The sequence below is a fragment of the Dermacentor andersoni genome, chromosome 7 (assembly GCF_023375885.2).
Source record: "Dermacentor andersoni chromosome 7, qqDerAnde1_hic_scaffold, whole genome shotgun sequence".
NCBI lineage: Eukaryota > Metazoa > Arthropoda > Arachnida > Ixodida > Ixodidae > Dermacentor > Dermacentor andersoni.
This window is the reverse complement of record NC_092820.1, coordinates 101,937,251-101,950,638: the sequence shown is the minus strand read 5'-3', so window position 1 is coordinate 101,950,638 and position 13,388 is coordinate 101,937,251. Positions and strand designations below refer to the sequence as shown.

The window sequence follows — 13,388 nt, the reverse complement described above, 5'->3', positions numbered from 1 at the left end:
GTGGCTGGGGAGGTAGACCTATTATGTTTGCGACTGGTTATGTTTTGCAAGAAGGCGGACCCCCTCCGATGAAATAACTTAAAGCTTTAGCACATATAGGCAGCAGGTTTTCGCCTTTACGTGTTACAGGAGCGTAACATCCTGTCGAACTTTTAACTTCGGCACTTACTCAGAAAAAGGTTTTGCCTAATTGTTTTGTCCGGAATTCGGTGCTTCGCCACTTATGCTATTGGCGCGATGAGCACGCAGTCGCTCCGGTGTTGCTCGATCACGCACAGCACTAAGGCTTTTGACAACATTTTTCTGCGGAAAGTCGACAAGCTGGAGAAAAGTACGTGAAATGGAAAGCTCGGCATCCACCTCAATCATAGCACGAAGCGACAAAGCAAACCCATACGGGTTTCTCCGCAGGAAAGTCTCCCAGTTAAATCTCCGAGCAGGAAGGATTTTTCCTCAATTTTGAGGCTTCCTTTTTGACAAACCATTATTTATTTACTTTGTAGCTTCGTGATACAATTCAGGTGGATGCCAATTTCTTTCATTTTAGTAAAATTTCTTTCGGGATAATAGGTTCCTGTTTACTGGAGTACCTATCCCGAAACCGCAGATGAAGTAAATTTAGCTTTTTTTCTTGAAATAACGAAGAGCGATTTGCAATAATCACCACTACTCTTACCAGGCTGGAATGACGTCTCTTGGAACAACAAGAAGATGCACACGCCGAACCTGGAAAAGTTGGCTCGAGAAGGGGTTATTTTGGACCAGCACTACGTGCTTCCTACTTGTACCCCGTGAGTGCTCATTTAGGTGTTACGCTAGTTTGTGGCTGTCGTTTAGCTTTGCAGCGTGCGCGACATTTCTCTCAATGCTTTGAGTGACACAACAGGTGTGAACCAAGTGTTTCTAGAGATAGCACGATTGCTTTCGTTCTCCTTTAGTGGCAGTCTACTGCCCCGAAGAGTAACGAGCCCTCCCCGTTGGTCAGACTACCGGCATCGCTGCAGAACACCGGCTACACAGCCCTCGATTGGCAGAGATAATGAGCTAAGTGTACTCTAGGCTATGAAGAGTTCTGTATAGGGACGATACCATATCTACTGCACAGAACACTTGCAAAACTCATCAAAATAGTTGGCAGTAGCGTTCATTAAGGAGCACAGTCTACGTGCAGGCAGTATAGCTTCTATCAATATATTTAGTACGTATATAGAGTACATAGTCGACTCTTATTGAAAATGTCCTGTAATTCCGCGTAATATCGTTTGAATTTTTTCTTAGAGTACGCAACTAAACTTGACTATTTAAATGTAGATGTGCGCGAGAGTTACGGTTTTACTGATCTTAAAACCAATTGGCTTTCCGATGCCGTGACAACAAACAACCTGCTTCTACCTCCCGTTGCAGTCCTTTCATAAGCAGACAAGTTTTTGATGAATTACGACTTCACGTAATAGCCAACAATTAGTGTTTCGATGAGTCCAACCACAACACATGCAATGCTATTATCAAATCGCCAGAACCGCCTGAATATAATCAAAATAAGCCTATGCTATCGCCTTGGGCCTATTCGATGTTTAGAAAGTCGGCACGATTATTATCCCGCGAGGAACCCTGAAGAAAGTTATGACTACTGGCGAACGGCATTGTACACGAATGCTTCATAGGAAGGTGGGAACGGTTCACTTTTAGGCAGGCCAATTCAAATGCTTGAGTGCTCAAACTTATCTCCGGATCTGCTTACTATGAAGCTAAATTTAGCTCTTTCCAGAGTAGGGTTGCAGATGAAGGTAAATAAAAAAAAAATATTCGCTTTAGCAATCTAGACCGCATGGGGTTGCGAATTGAGAGCTACGTAACGGTTGTGAGCGCAATATACATGTAACAATGCGTGCACGAGGAGCACAAGCCAACTTATGATACAGTTCAAGCACTGTGGCCATGCAGCTGCTGCAACATTCACTACAACAGGTGCCAATTCTCACAGGTGAAAATTCCATATTAAACCGTAGTAAGTCAGGAAAAGTGCGAACCTGCAACAGTGATTTAGAAACATTTCTTGTGCACCACTGATAAGAAGAGGTTATTCTGGGGGCAAGGGCGCTACATACACTGCCACGAGCGAGCCTGTCGTGACTGGTTCTACCGGATACGAAAATAAAACTACAACACTTGGTGTTTTGCATCCGTGGAAACGTGCACAATTGGGATTTATGCCATAGTCACTGTAAGGGACTTTAGTTTGGTGAAGGAAAGAGGAGGAGAAGGAGCAGGAAATTTGTTTATTGAATATAAAGAAAAGAAGTGGAAGCTGGCGGGTGTTCCTGCATGCGCCTAGCAGAGTCTCTAGGAATATTTAGGTCGACGCTCAAACCGATCCGAAGCATTCAACGCCGGAATTTGTGATATTCACTTCCAGGACGAGGGCTGCACTACTTACAGGTCGCTACCCTTTCAAGCTCGGGATTCAGGTTAGTTGATTCCATTACATGTGAACATGAAATTAGGAACTGTAAGGGTGACGACAAGTGGCATGAATAGCAGCAGTTTCTCCGGCAATGCTAGGCATGTTCATTTCATTACCGCTTCGACATTAACACTGTAACACTGGACCTGCATAGCCATGGCATAATGCAAAGCACCTTCGCAATATAAATGATAACTTCATTTTTCATAAAGTCAATAGCTTTTTAATATCATAAGCGTATTATAGACAACACTAATCTGCACCCCGCCCCCTCTCCCCACATAACTTTTCCCGCATACCGAGCTTGCTGCTCTGGTTCGCTAAAACTTCTACTTTCATTCTATTCAGAAGAACGCAGATACTTTCGAAGACAGCCTAAAGGGGAGGCACACAAATAAATATTAAAAAAAAACAAGCAGTACCCTACGGGCAGCAGCCGGTTTTAATTGCTTATATTTAGATGCGTACTGTCGGAAGAAAAGGAGACAATGTTGCAGATTTCGAAATTTGCACATCACCAGCAAACGTTCAACGGAGCCGCTGTATATACATACATTTAAAAAATTCGGCACCATCGTTTTTATAATAATCCACAAGCGAAGATAACACCAGCATCACCTTCGCTTTCGTAAAATAGGCCAATAAAAATTGCTGTATCAACTTTGAGACTATTATCTGGTACTCACCAGTCCAAAAATACCGCAAAGGCTGTGGCCCTTCAGTAACTAATTTGTACACAGATGTCCTAAAAACATGAATTGTGTTGCGTACATATTTACATAATACCAGAAGCTGCGCCCCCCCCCCCCCTTCACTTGATTGTTACTGCCAGCAGCTAACCCACCCCACTGCGCCGCTGTTCCGCTCATTTCATTCATGGTAATTGATATGAACAATACCAATTACCAGAATAACAAAGTCTTTGCAGGAAAATACCATAATGTGTAATGAAAAGCTTTATTTCCCGTGCCACAATTATACACGTCACCATCTATAGACCGTCACCATCACGGCGGCGACTCACTACGAATGACAATAATTTCATTACCTTTATTTATACTGAAAAAAAAAAAAGGCTGACATGAACGAACAACTTCTACAGCTGGTGAAACACGGACCACTTCGTTAAAACGCAGTGCAGTTATGTGATCTTTCTTTGGAATCCCTGTGCGCAGGGACACGGAATTCGCCCTCTTGAGCCGAGCGGCTTGCCGCTCGGGGTGACGACATTGGCCGAAGAACTGAAACGTCGACAGTACAGCACCCACGCCTTCGGAAAGTCTGTATGACCGTCGATGCCATCTGCTCTTTTGCGAGGGCATGGACAAAGCTAAAGAAAGCGCGTTCTCATTTTACTAGAACCTCAGTGTACATTCACGTGAATTTGCGGGATGCTCCGAAAGAAGAAATTTCCTAGAGGCGAATTTTCGATCCTTTGTTTTCTGTTGCCCCATTAATAAGCTGTTTTTATTCATACTACAGCGCAAGATTTATGGAGAGAAAACGTTCGTTGGCGAAGGGACCAACATTTAAGTTCGCAGTGAACCAGAAAACTTGTGTGGGAAAGGCTTCAGTGTCGCCGAATATCTTAGAAAGCGCATTTTTCGCTACAAAAAAAAAAAAAAAAAATGCAGTCGCAGTTAGTAACACCTTTATGCTGGGTTAGAACATTTAGCGTTAATATTACATCTGCCACACCTCACTGAAATTTCTGCGCTTGTTAAGAAAAATACAAATGCGTGTCTAGTATGAACAAATGCCTTTATATTCACATCTTTTCGCACTCTAGAAACTCTCACTCAGCGGGTAAGTCATCTTGCCCAATGTGGCAGCCAGTAAAGCAAGGCCCGAGTTCACAAAACACAAGCAATTCTAGTATAAAAGGTTTTTGTGAATACGAGCGCAATATTTTAGTGATGATGATGACTATTTTGGACACCTGAATGAATGCATTCACGGGAGTTCTTTAGAATGTTCCCCGGCGCTTGAATCAGCGTGTAAAGACCACCGAGATGGCAACAAGGTAACTGAAATTCTCTGGATGACTAGTTATAGCGTCAATATTATGATTTGGCTCGCTCAAGTGCCCTGCTAAGATTTCAGGGTCAAGCTTCAATATTTCGTGAAATCGCGATCTGCTGCCTATCGACTACAGGGTAATCTGTTATATCCATATGGAAGTATTGGCGTGACGACTAGGAGACATTTACGGCCAAATTCATGGAGATTTTCGTTCGTAACTTCTCTTTGACCTTTGCTCGCCGCCTTCGCTAATGCTATGTCAAGCATAAGGATTGACTGAAAAATTTGTTAAGAGCAATTTTAACGCGAAAGCTGGTCTGAATACGAGCCTTGCTACTCAACCTTTATGTGAGCGCTTCTTTACTTCAACTACGAGTGTGTTTTTACAATAAAACACTGCCCTGACAAGAAATAATAGCCATCACATGTCTTGCGGACACTCCAATGCGTGACAAGCTTATGTTCGTCAGGAAAAAACTTTGAACACTAGTTGAGTGGTAAACTGGCAGCTATTTGGAAGGTATGCTGTAAGCGCTAGCATACATTGAACTATAATATAGCAAAATAATTTGCAAGAAGGCTCACTTTCACTTGGCACCCAATCTGCCGTCATACTACAATAGGCGCATACCAGGATACCGAAGTAGAAGACAGCCCTAGAAAACAAATCGTTTAAAGGAGGCCACGTCTTCCCATGCCACTGAAAATTAACGAGTGCACAAGATCTGCGTTCTAGAGATAGCTTTTATTGCAGCAAACCAAAAGAAGTTTCCTGGTCACATAGGAAATGAATAAATAAACAGCTGTAAATTTCTAACTTTAACGGATATTTTGACGATGGATATAAATCTAAGTTATTTACTAGGCAGTGCTGCAACTACACAACGTAACTTCGAAATTAATGTTATAAATATAATAGGAGATAAAGGAATAATTTTCTGGCTGTAATGATAAATGCATTTCTTGTAGCAACAAAAGCGTCCCCAAGAGCTTGAAGGTTGGTTCGGTAATTCATAAAAGACGCAGAAATTGAAGATGGGTACCAGCGCCCCAGTGGAATTAACGCACTGTACGGTGCACTATGAAATCATACATTTCGACCGCATCTGCTGTACCTCTCCACGTACTTTTGAAATTACCGGTGCCTAAATCACTTTCTAAATGAAGGCGCAACTAGGTGTACTACGTTTCGATGACTGTGTTCGTGAACTGTAATATACATGCGAAAAGATATTAATTGTAGCAACGTCACGCTGACTATATCGCCAAGCACTCAGGCCATGCCATTCAGCAAAGCAAATCTTGTATTTTAGTTTCTCTGCTAGTGATGGTAGCTTACCGTCAAATAAACGCACATGGAACGGCCAAAGAATATTTCATCAGCATAAACAAATTCCGAGTCGCCTTGTAGTGTCCCATTTGCTGTTAAAAATTATGTCCTATGTTGTGATAACGTAGACACTTAAAATAGCATGTCATTTATGAAATAAGGGGATTCAGATGTTCAGACTTGCTTATAGCTCCAAAGACTCGCGTCTTTAGTCAATGTAACTTTAGGTAAGATTCGTTTTACCCACATGTTAACCAGGTGGCACTTGGGTTATTGTGACTGGTCACTGACCCCGACTCGTCGTGGCTTCGAGACTTTCCGAGGTTTTTACGCGGGTGCACAGGATTACTTCAACCACACGGTGTCCGGAGGCAAGACTAGCCCACAGGCAAACGGATACGATTACCGGGACTGCGACAACGTAGACTACTCGGCTAAGGGCATCTACTCCACGGTGAGTACCACCAGCTACACTGATGCCAGCTACACTACACTCATCAGCTACACAATGGTGAGGCGAGACCGTCGGTAATTAGCAGTACCTTGCGTAGGTGTGTGCGCATCATAAGCACAGCAGAGTGGTTTTAGTGAATGTGGCGCGAATAGACATAATTCCTTACTTCATTATTACTTTATGGCGCCAGTTTGCGGCGCCAATTGCACCAGGCTCTGTGGTTGCCTAGCGCAGTGAACCTCTCAAGACATCACTAAATTCTCCCAATGAATGGCAAAATACTCTTACAAATTCCTCCATGTTCTGTATGTCGCAAGCGCAGGGCATCAAGTTTGGTTTTCAACTACCGTTTCGAAGCGTTAAACATTAGACTACTGTGTCGAAGTAGCATCCATTCTGTAACTCCAATGGTCCGCAGGTTATCTACCCTACGCATCAGATGGCTTGTCCAGCTCCATTTTATTCTCTCAATGTCAACTAGAATATAAACTATCCCCATTTGCTCTCTTAAATTCCAAGGGAAAGTGGATGGTAAATGCAGTCGAGGACGGCAGAAAACTAGGGAAGCGATGAATTTAGAAAATTTTCAAGCGCAAGTTGGAATCAGCTGGCACAAGAGAGGGGTAATTGGATATTGGAGGGAGATGTCTTCGTTGTGCACCGTGCATAAAATAGGCTGATGATGATGAGGATGCAAGTACTACTGCAGCTGAAGTGGCGTGTTTTATCAGACTGAATTAAAGTGCCAGTTTAAAAAATTCGCACCCAGAAAACACGCATCAGCTATTTTATTTACAGGATCGTGGAACAACGTTCCTTACTATTTCTCACATTAACCAAGCATTCCTAAGTATGGAATTGCGAAAATACGCGTGAAAAGACACCAACTTTTCCGGAAGTTGCAGATTTAAATCTCCCGAAAAACTTCAGCGAATTCGGGCGCAAACATGATGCTGGGTTCAGTTGACACGCGTGTGTGTCACCAAATTCGTCACAGACTGCGCTAATGATTATAATGTCAATTGGATATTCGCGAAATGACTTGCTAAGTGACAATGATATATGAACTGGCTAAAGTGAATGCAGCGAAATTAAGAGCCTGTTTGTGTGGGTTACAGCTAGCTGGTTCCTTGTGAACCACCTTTACTAAAAGCTCAAAAGAAACACCATATGCACGTACATCACATTGGCGGTAAAATGTTTGCAGACCTCAAAAGTGTGTACACGGAAGCAGGTCAACAATGTTGTGCACCAAGTACATCAAAGTGTTAATACACATCCAGGAGTCACAGAAATAAATCGAGAGAAACATACACAGTAAACTGAATATAAAAGATGTAAGTGAAAGTTAAGATGGAGATCTACAAATGTACGGCAATAAAGAAATCAGGAGGGAAAATATGTCTTATTGCTGTTTGATGGCCGAGCTGGCTGCCGGAGGAAAAAACATACCGGTGCAAATAGTCCCCTCAAGATGTGGCATATGTCTAACGCAGAAAAATTATTGAATTATCTCAGCCCATCGTAATGGAATGACAAGATATTCACCCAGCAAGACTCGTAGGGAAGGTTGACGTACCTGAAGCGCTTGGATTCAGAGTAGATAGAAGCACTAACTTCTCAGCAGCCGAGCTAACCAATTGATATTTAGAGTATTGGCAAAAACAAAAAAGCACGGAAGATATTTAGAAGTAACATTACAAGGTAAATATTGGCGTTTAAGAAAGAAACGAGATGATAAGCAGCGCTAGGAAAAATGATAGATTGATAAGCACGAAAGGACGACAAGTTTGTTGTGCAAAAGAAAGTCGGCTCCGATGATGGGCTGGCGCATTGCCGGGATGACAAAGATCCAGCGAAAGGTACGTCTGAGGCCGATGCCAATGACTAAGTCACCGACTTTTGTCCGCAGATCGATATGGTCGATCCGTTGACCGCGATGAGAGGAGGCAAGCCGGGGGGATGGCGGTGCTCAGCCAACGTAGGAAGAAGGACGCAAATCTCGGCGCTTGCGTCGACGAGATAGCGGACTTTGGTGAGCGCCGTCGGTGACTTGGAAAAGGCGACTGGATCTGTGGCCAGGAACAGCGGTCGCCGTCAGAGTTCGGCCCAACCGTTTCCCGCGTAGGAGCAGGGCTTGCGGCACTAGTTTGCGCGAGAACCATAGCGATGGTGGTACCAGCAAAGCGTAACGGGAGGAGGAGAACGGCGTCCAGAATGAGCGGGGCTGGGGCGGCGAGGTCGTGACGAAGAACGCGACCAGCGTGTTAGGATGGCAGCGACCTCAGCTGTCAGTCTGGCTACTTGCCGTGTGAGCTCCTTGTTAGGTTCGAGGAGACGAGCATAGCTGTCACCAGTGGCTGCGCCGTTGGACAAAGGGTCAGGAGGGTGAGGAACTGTGGCCACGGCGGCAAAACTGTCATTCATAATATTGTTGGCCAACTGGGCCATAGATTCCAACGTCGAGATTAGGACGCGCTCAGGATCATACGCACCTGCCGTGGAAGGTGCTGCAGGAAAAGTTCCCGGAGAAGTGTGCTGTAAGTTGAAGGAGCCAGGTCTCCAGCCAATGCTTGCATACGACGCAATAAGTCGGTAGGGTTGCGGTCGCCGAGCTCCTCCAATGTAAAAAGTTGTAATCGATGCTGCTCCGTTTCAGTGGTGCGCTGGATGAGCGTCGCCTTAAGGTGGTCATAGGGGCGGTCGATGGGCGGTGAGCATGAACACCGTGAACAATCGCAGCAGTAGCAGGTGGAAGCGCTCCAACGATGTTGTCGAACATGGTCAACTGCGAACTGGCATGATGGCGACGGAACAAGGATTCAATGGTTAGCTCCGAGTCTGGCAAGCAGAACTGCGGGAGCTTAAGAGCGGGGACCTCGGGATCGTGGGGTAGTGGCGCTAACGGCAGTACATTAGCGGCAGAATCCGAGACCATGGCTGACAGGATAGAACGCAAACTGCGAAGAAAGTGGGGCTCGAACTCGTTGCTGCGATAGGCTCAGCGTAGCGGTTTTGGCACCCGTAGGTGAGAGCGATGTCGCGAAGCCCGGGGTCACCAACTTGTGGGTGAAGAGAAACCAGACAGATGCTGGTGCCTGTTCACCACAAATTACATTTTTTAGCCGGTACCGCCCAATCAGGCGGAAGCCTGATTCCACCGATTCCGCTGTTGTTGTTGTTGTTGTGGTTGTTGTTGCTAGCGCACCGTGAACGTGCTGGGCGTGTTGTCGTCGTCTTTGTGACCGGACCATTGTGGCACGCAGTAGTGCGCTACAAGTTCAAGCAAGATAGGTGACTACATGTCTCTACGCCGTTTCAGAGAAGACGCCAATAAGCATCATCATCATAATTTCTATTATCATCATCAAAATAATGTGTTTATTCGCGTCGCATGCATTGCGGAGAATATTACTTTGGTACAATCTTTCTTTGCCTCTGACGTTTCCTTCCAGACGCTCATAGCAAATCACGTTCTGGAAACGATCGACGATAACTTCAAACGAAATGGCTCCATGTTTCTCTACGTGGCCTTCCAGGCTGTGCACGCTCCATTGCAGGCGCCAAGTGATTACCGCGCCATGTGCTCAAGCCACGCAAACAAGAAGCGAGTGAAGATATGTGGTGCGTTAGTGAGTACGATTAAGCTGATGCTTTCAACATCAATTTGGAACGTGTGGGCCTATTACGTCGTATTTTTCTGTTTTAAATAATACTTTAATCTGCTAATAATCATGACATACATCTATATTTCTGGGATTTTCCAGAACTGTTGGCGGTCATGGACCATGCCGTGGGGCTCATCGTTAAAAAGCTGAAGGAAGTGAAAATGTGGAGGAACTCCCTTGTCGTCTTCATGAGTGATGTAAGAAACCATCCCTATAACAAATATGTAGTTTTGCGATTGGAGCGTAGACCTTCTCGCTTCGTCATTCGCTTGCTCGTAAGTCTAAAAAAAGATGTTTCCATTTTCGTAAAGAGCCCTACGTTTTTAATTATTGTTCATCTACTAAAGAAAACTGAGTATGCTGACATCGTTGCAGCTATGCCACCGCTCTGCCTAATTTAATCAATGAGTAAATTGACCGTTTCTTGCTCTGTCTGAAAGACGCTTCTGTTTGGTGACTTAGCTATCATGCGCAAAGCTTCGAAACAATACGGATCATTCTAAGCGAATAACAGAGAGTACTGTTCTTGGTATACGACTTCAATTATCCCTAATATTTTTTAGGCTCAGGTATTTATTCATTGAAATAAAATTTACTGGGTGTCGCTTTTCATTTATCTTCTCATTGTCAAGAAGGCAATTAGCTCCAAATATTTGTAATAACTGACAAAATTAGACGTTTCCCGGAAGGGAAACAATACGTGCTTATTTCTTTCCAGCGAATAGAGGATGGTTGTAGAACATGAAACAATACCATGTGGCAGAGCACCCTTGTACCCGGGATAGTAGCACCACCAAACAGCCTCCATGACGAAGCCAGTTTTTCATTTCATGATGGACTGAACAACGAGAAAAACACGCGTGTTTTTTTCACGGCGCGCCAATAACTCCCGGCGAATGTTTCGCATCAACATCCGAAAAATACATTGGCATCTGTTATCTAGCCAAAGGAAATGTTAGCTAGGTGATCAACCTGGCTTGTATTTACGGCATATCGTTAAAGCTTGTAACTATCTCTCAATTTCGAGGAGATTAACAATTTGGTTAAAGTCAGAGAGTGTTTAATTGACCTGCTATACCGTCCACGCGAGTGCGTATTGGCATGGTATTAATATGTTGCTGAGTTGCTCTTTGGGCAAGTAAAAATAAATATGCAATGTGTACCTTCCAGCAAACAACTCAGTTTATCGTCCATTACGCTTCTCTAAAACTCTCTAACAGACAATTTGACAATTAGAACAACAGTAATGTCAGATAATTACATTTAATGAACGAATAGGATGACAGGAACTAAAATAATACTACAGATTCACATCTGGATTTTCCACAGCGTTAGGTTGGTCTCATTCGAGATGACTATTCGAACTTTATCTTTAAAGCATCTTGCATGATACCTGGTACAACCTCTATAGAATGAATACCATCTTCAACCTCACATCAGAGCACTAACAACACGCAAATGTTTTTGGCAATATAACTTAACAACCCATGACAAGTCATAAAAAGTCCCTCATCGATAGCTTTTCTTGACGGAGTAGACATTTTCTGGGATTGAGATATTGTCTGTGGCTTTTTGGCACGTCACGTCGCATGCACGGTTCATTATTGAAATATTAGGAGTCTGAAGCGAAGCAATGAAGAGTTACACACGAGGTGAACATTCTAGACCTTGTCCTTGTCTCTAACCCCAAAATAATAAAATCGCTATCATCCGTAGCTGGTCTAAGCGACCACAAATTACTGCTATTTAATCTCTGCATCCCAGTTCCTTTCAGACAGCCCTCGACCAAATACATTAGGGACTACAACAAAGCAGATTTTAGCAAAATTAACACTGAACTGAACACTTTTTCACATTTTTTTCGTGAGACTGCTCCTTCTCGTACAGTAGATGAAAACTGGTTGTTATTTAAGAATAAATTATTACGGCTTGTTGAGAGACATGTACCTCTTGTTCGCATTCGCGGTGATTTAGGAAAACCCTGGTTTTCCAACACACTTCGGAGGCTGTCGGGAAGGAAAAAACGTCTGTTTCGTGATGCGAAACGCTCTAAATCTTGTTCAAAGTGGGACAAGTACTTCAAATGCCTGCGCAAATACACTAGCACTTTGAGACAATCCAAAAAGAAGTTCTTCCACCACGATTTGCCTAACATCATACGTGTCAACCCCAAAAAATTTTGGAATATTCAGAAACCAAACAATAGCTCCAATAACATTTCCTTGACTTATCCTGACGGTTCAAACGTGCCGCTTGATCAGCGGTCAGACGTAATGAACTCATATTTTTCTTCTGTTTTCACTCGTGAGCCTGCACTGAAGGACTTTGATTTGCCCATCCACAGTTTTCCCCTCATGTTTCCCATTACAATTACTTCTCAAGGCATTATGAAACTTATTGATAACCTAAACATTTCTAGTGCCCCCGGGCCAGATAACATCACTGCTAAGGTACTAAAAGGTACGAAAGCAATTTCCAGTCATATATTACAAATAATTTTTACCCAGTCCATTACTGATAGTTCACTTCCAAATGACTGGAAGATTAGTAAAGTGGTACCGGTATATAAGTCAGGCAGCCACTCTGATCCTTCCAACTATCGCCCCATTTCCCTAACGAGTATTCCCTGTAAACTCCTAGAACATATAATATATTCGCAAATAGCATGTCATCTCGGTGATCATTCCTTCTTTTTTCACAATCAGCATGGTTTCCGGCCTGGTTTTTCATGCGATACACAGCTTTTTGAATTTATTACTGAACTTCACCTGAATTTAGATTCATCACTTCAAACTGACGTCATATATCTAGACTTCGCCAAAGCATTTGACTGTGTTCCCCATCAGCGGCTTTTGGCCAAACTTTCATGCCTCGGTCTCGACCCTCTCGCACTGTCATGGATCCGTTGCTTTCTTACTAATCGATTCCAGTACACAGCTATCGGAAATCATTGCTCAACCACTGCTAGCGTCATCTCCGGAGTACCACAGGGGTCCGTCCTCGGTCCCCTTCTCTTTCTCATCTTCATAAACGACCTTCCCAACGACATATCATCCAATATCCGACTTTTTGCAGATGACTGCGTAATCTACCGTCGCATTACAGACCCAGCCGACCATGCAACGCTCCAAAAAGACTTACATTCATTAGAAACCTGGTGTTCCAACTCTTTAATGAAACTTAACATCTCCAAATGTAAAGTTATGCAGGTATCCCGTAAACACTCTAACAAGAATCACTCGTACTTTTTAAACTCGACAGCCCTATCCACCGTTGAGTCGTATCGTTATCTCGGTATTACTATTAATAGCAAATTGACCTGGTCCGACCATATAACAAAATTGGCTACCGACACTAATAAATCACTTGGTTACGTCAGACGTACCCTTGCGCTGTGCCCCTCATCCACAAGAAAACTAGCTTATGAAACTTTTATTCGAAGTAAACTTG

The 13,388-nt window shown here is 43.6% G+C and overlaps 1 protein-coding gene across 1 annotated transcript in view; it reads left to right on the top strand.

Moving 5' to 3' along the window:
• Positions 1 to 13,388, top strand: part of LOC126534023 (arylsulfatase I-like) — a 94,557-nt gene that overhangs the window by 17,560 nt on the left and 63,609 nt on the right. The window contains exons 3-8 of the mRNA XM_055072965.2: positions 680 to 791; positions 2,417 to 2,468; positions 3,640 to 3,743; positions 6,075 to 6,270; positions 9,726 to 9,894; positions 10,038 to 10,135. Coding sequence (XP_054928940.2) covers positions 680 to 791; positions 2,417 to 2,468; positions 3,640 to 3,743; positions 6,075 to 6,270; positions 9,726 to 9,894; positions 10,038 to 10,135 — 731 coding nt within the window. The remainder of the gene's footprint in view (positions 1 to 679; positions 792 to 2,416; positions 2,469 to 3,639; positions 3,744 to 6,074; positions 6,271 to 9,725; positions 9,895 to 10,037; positions 10,136 to 13,388) is intronic.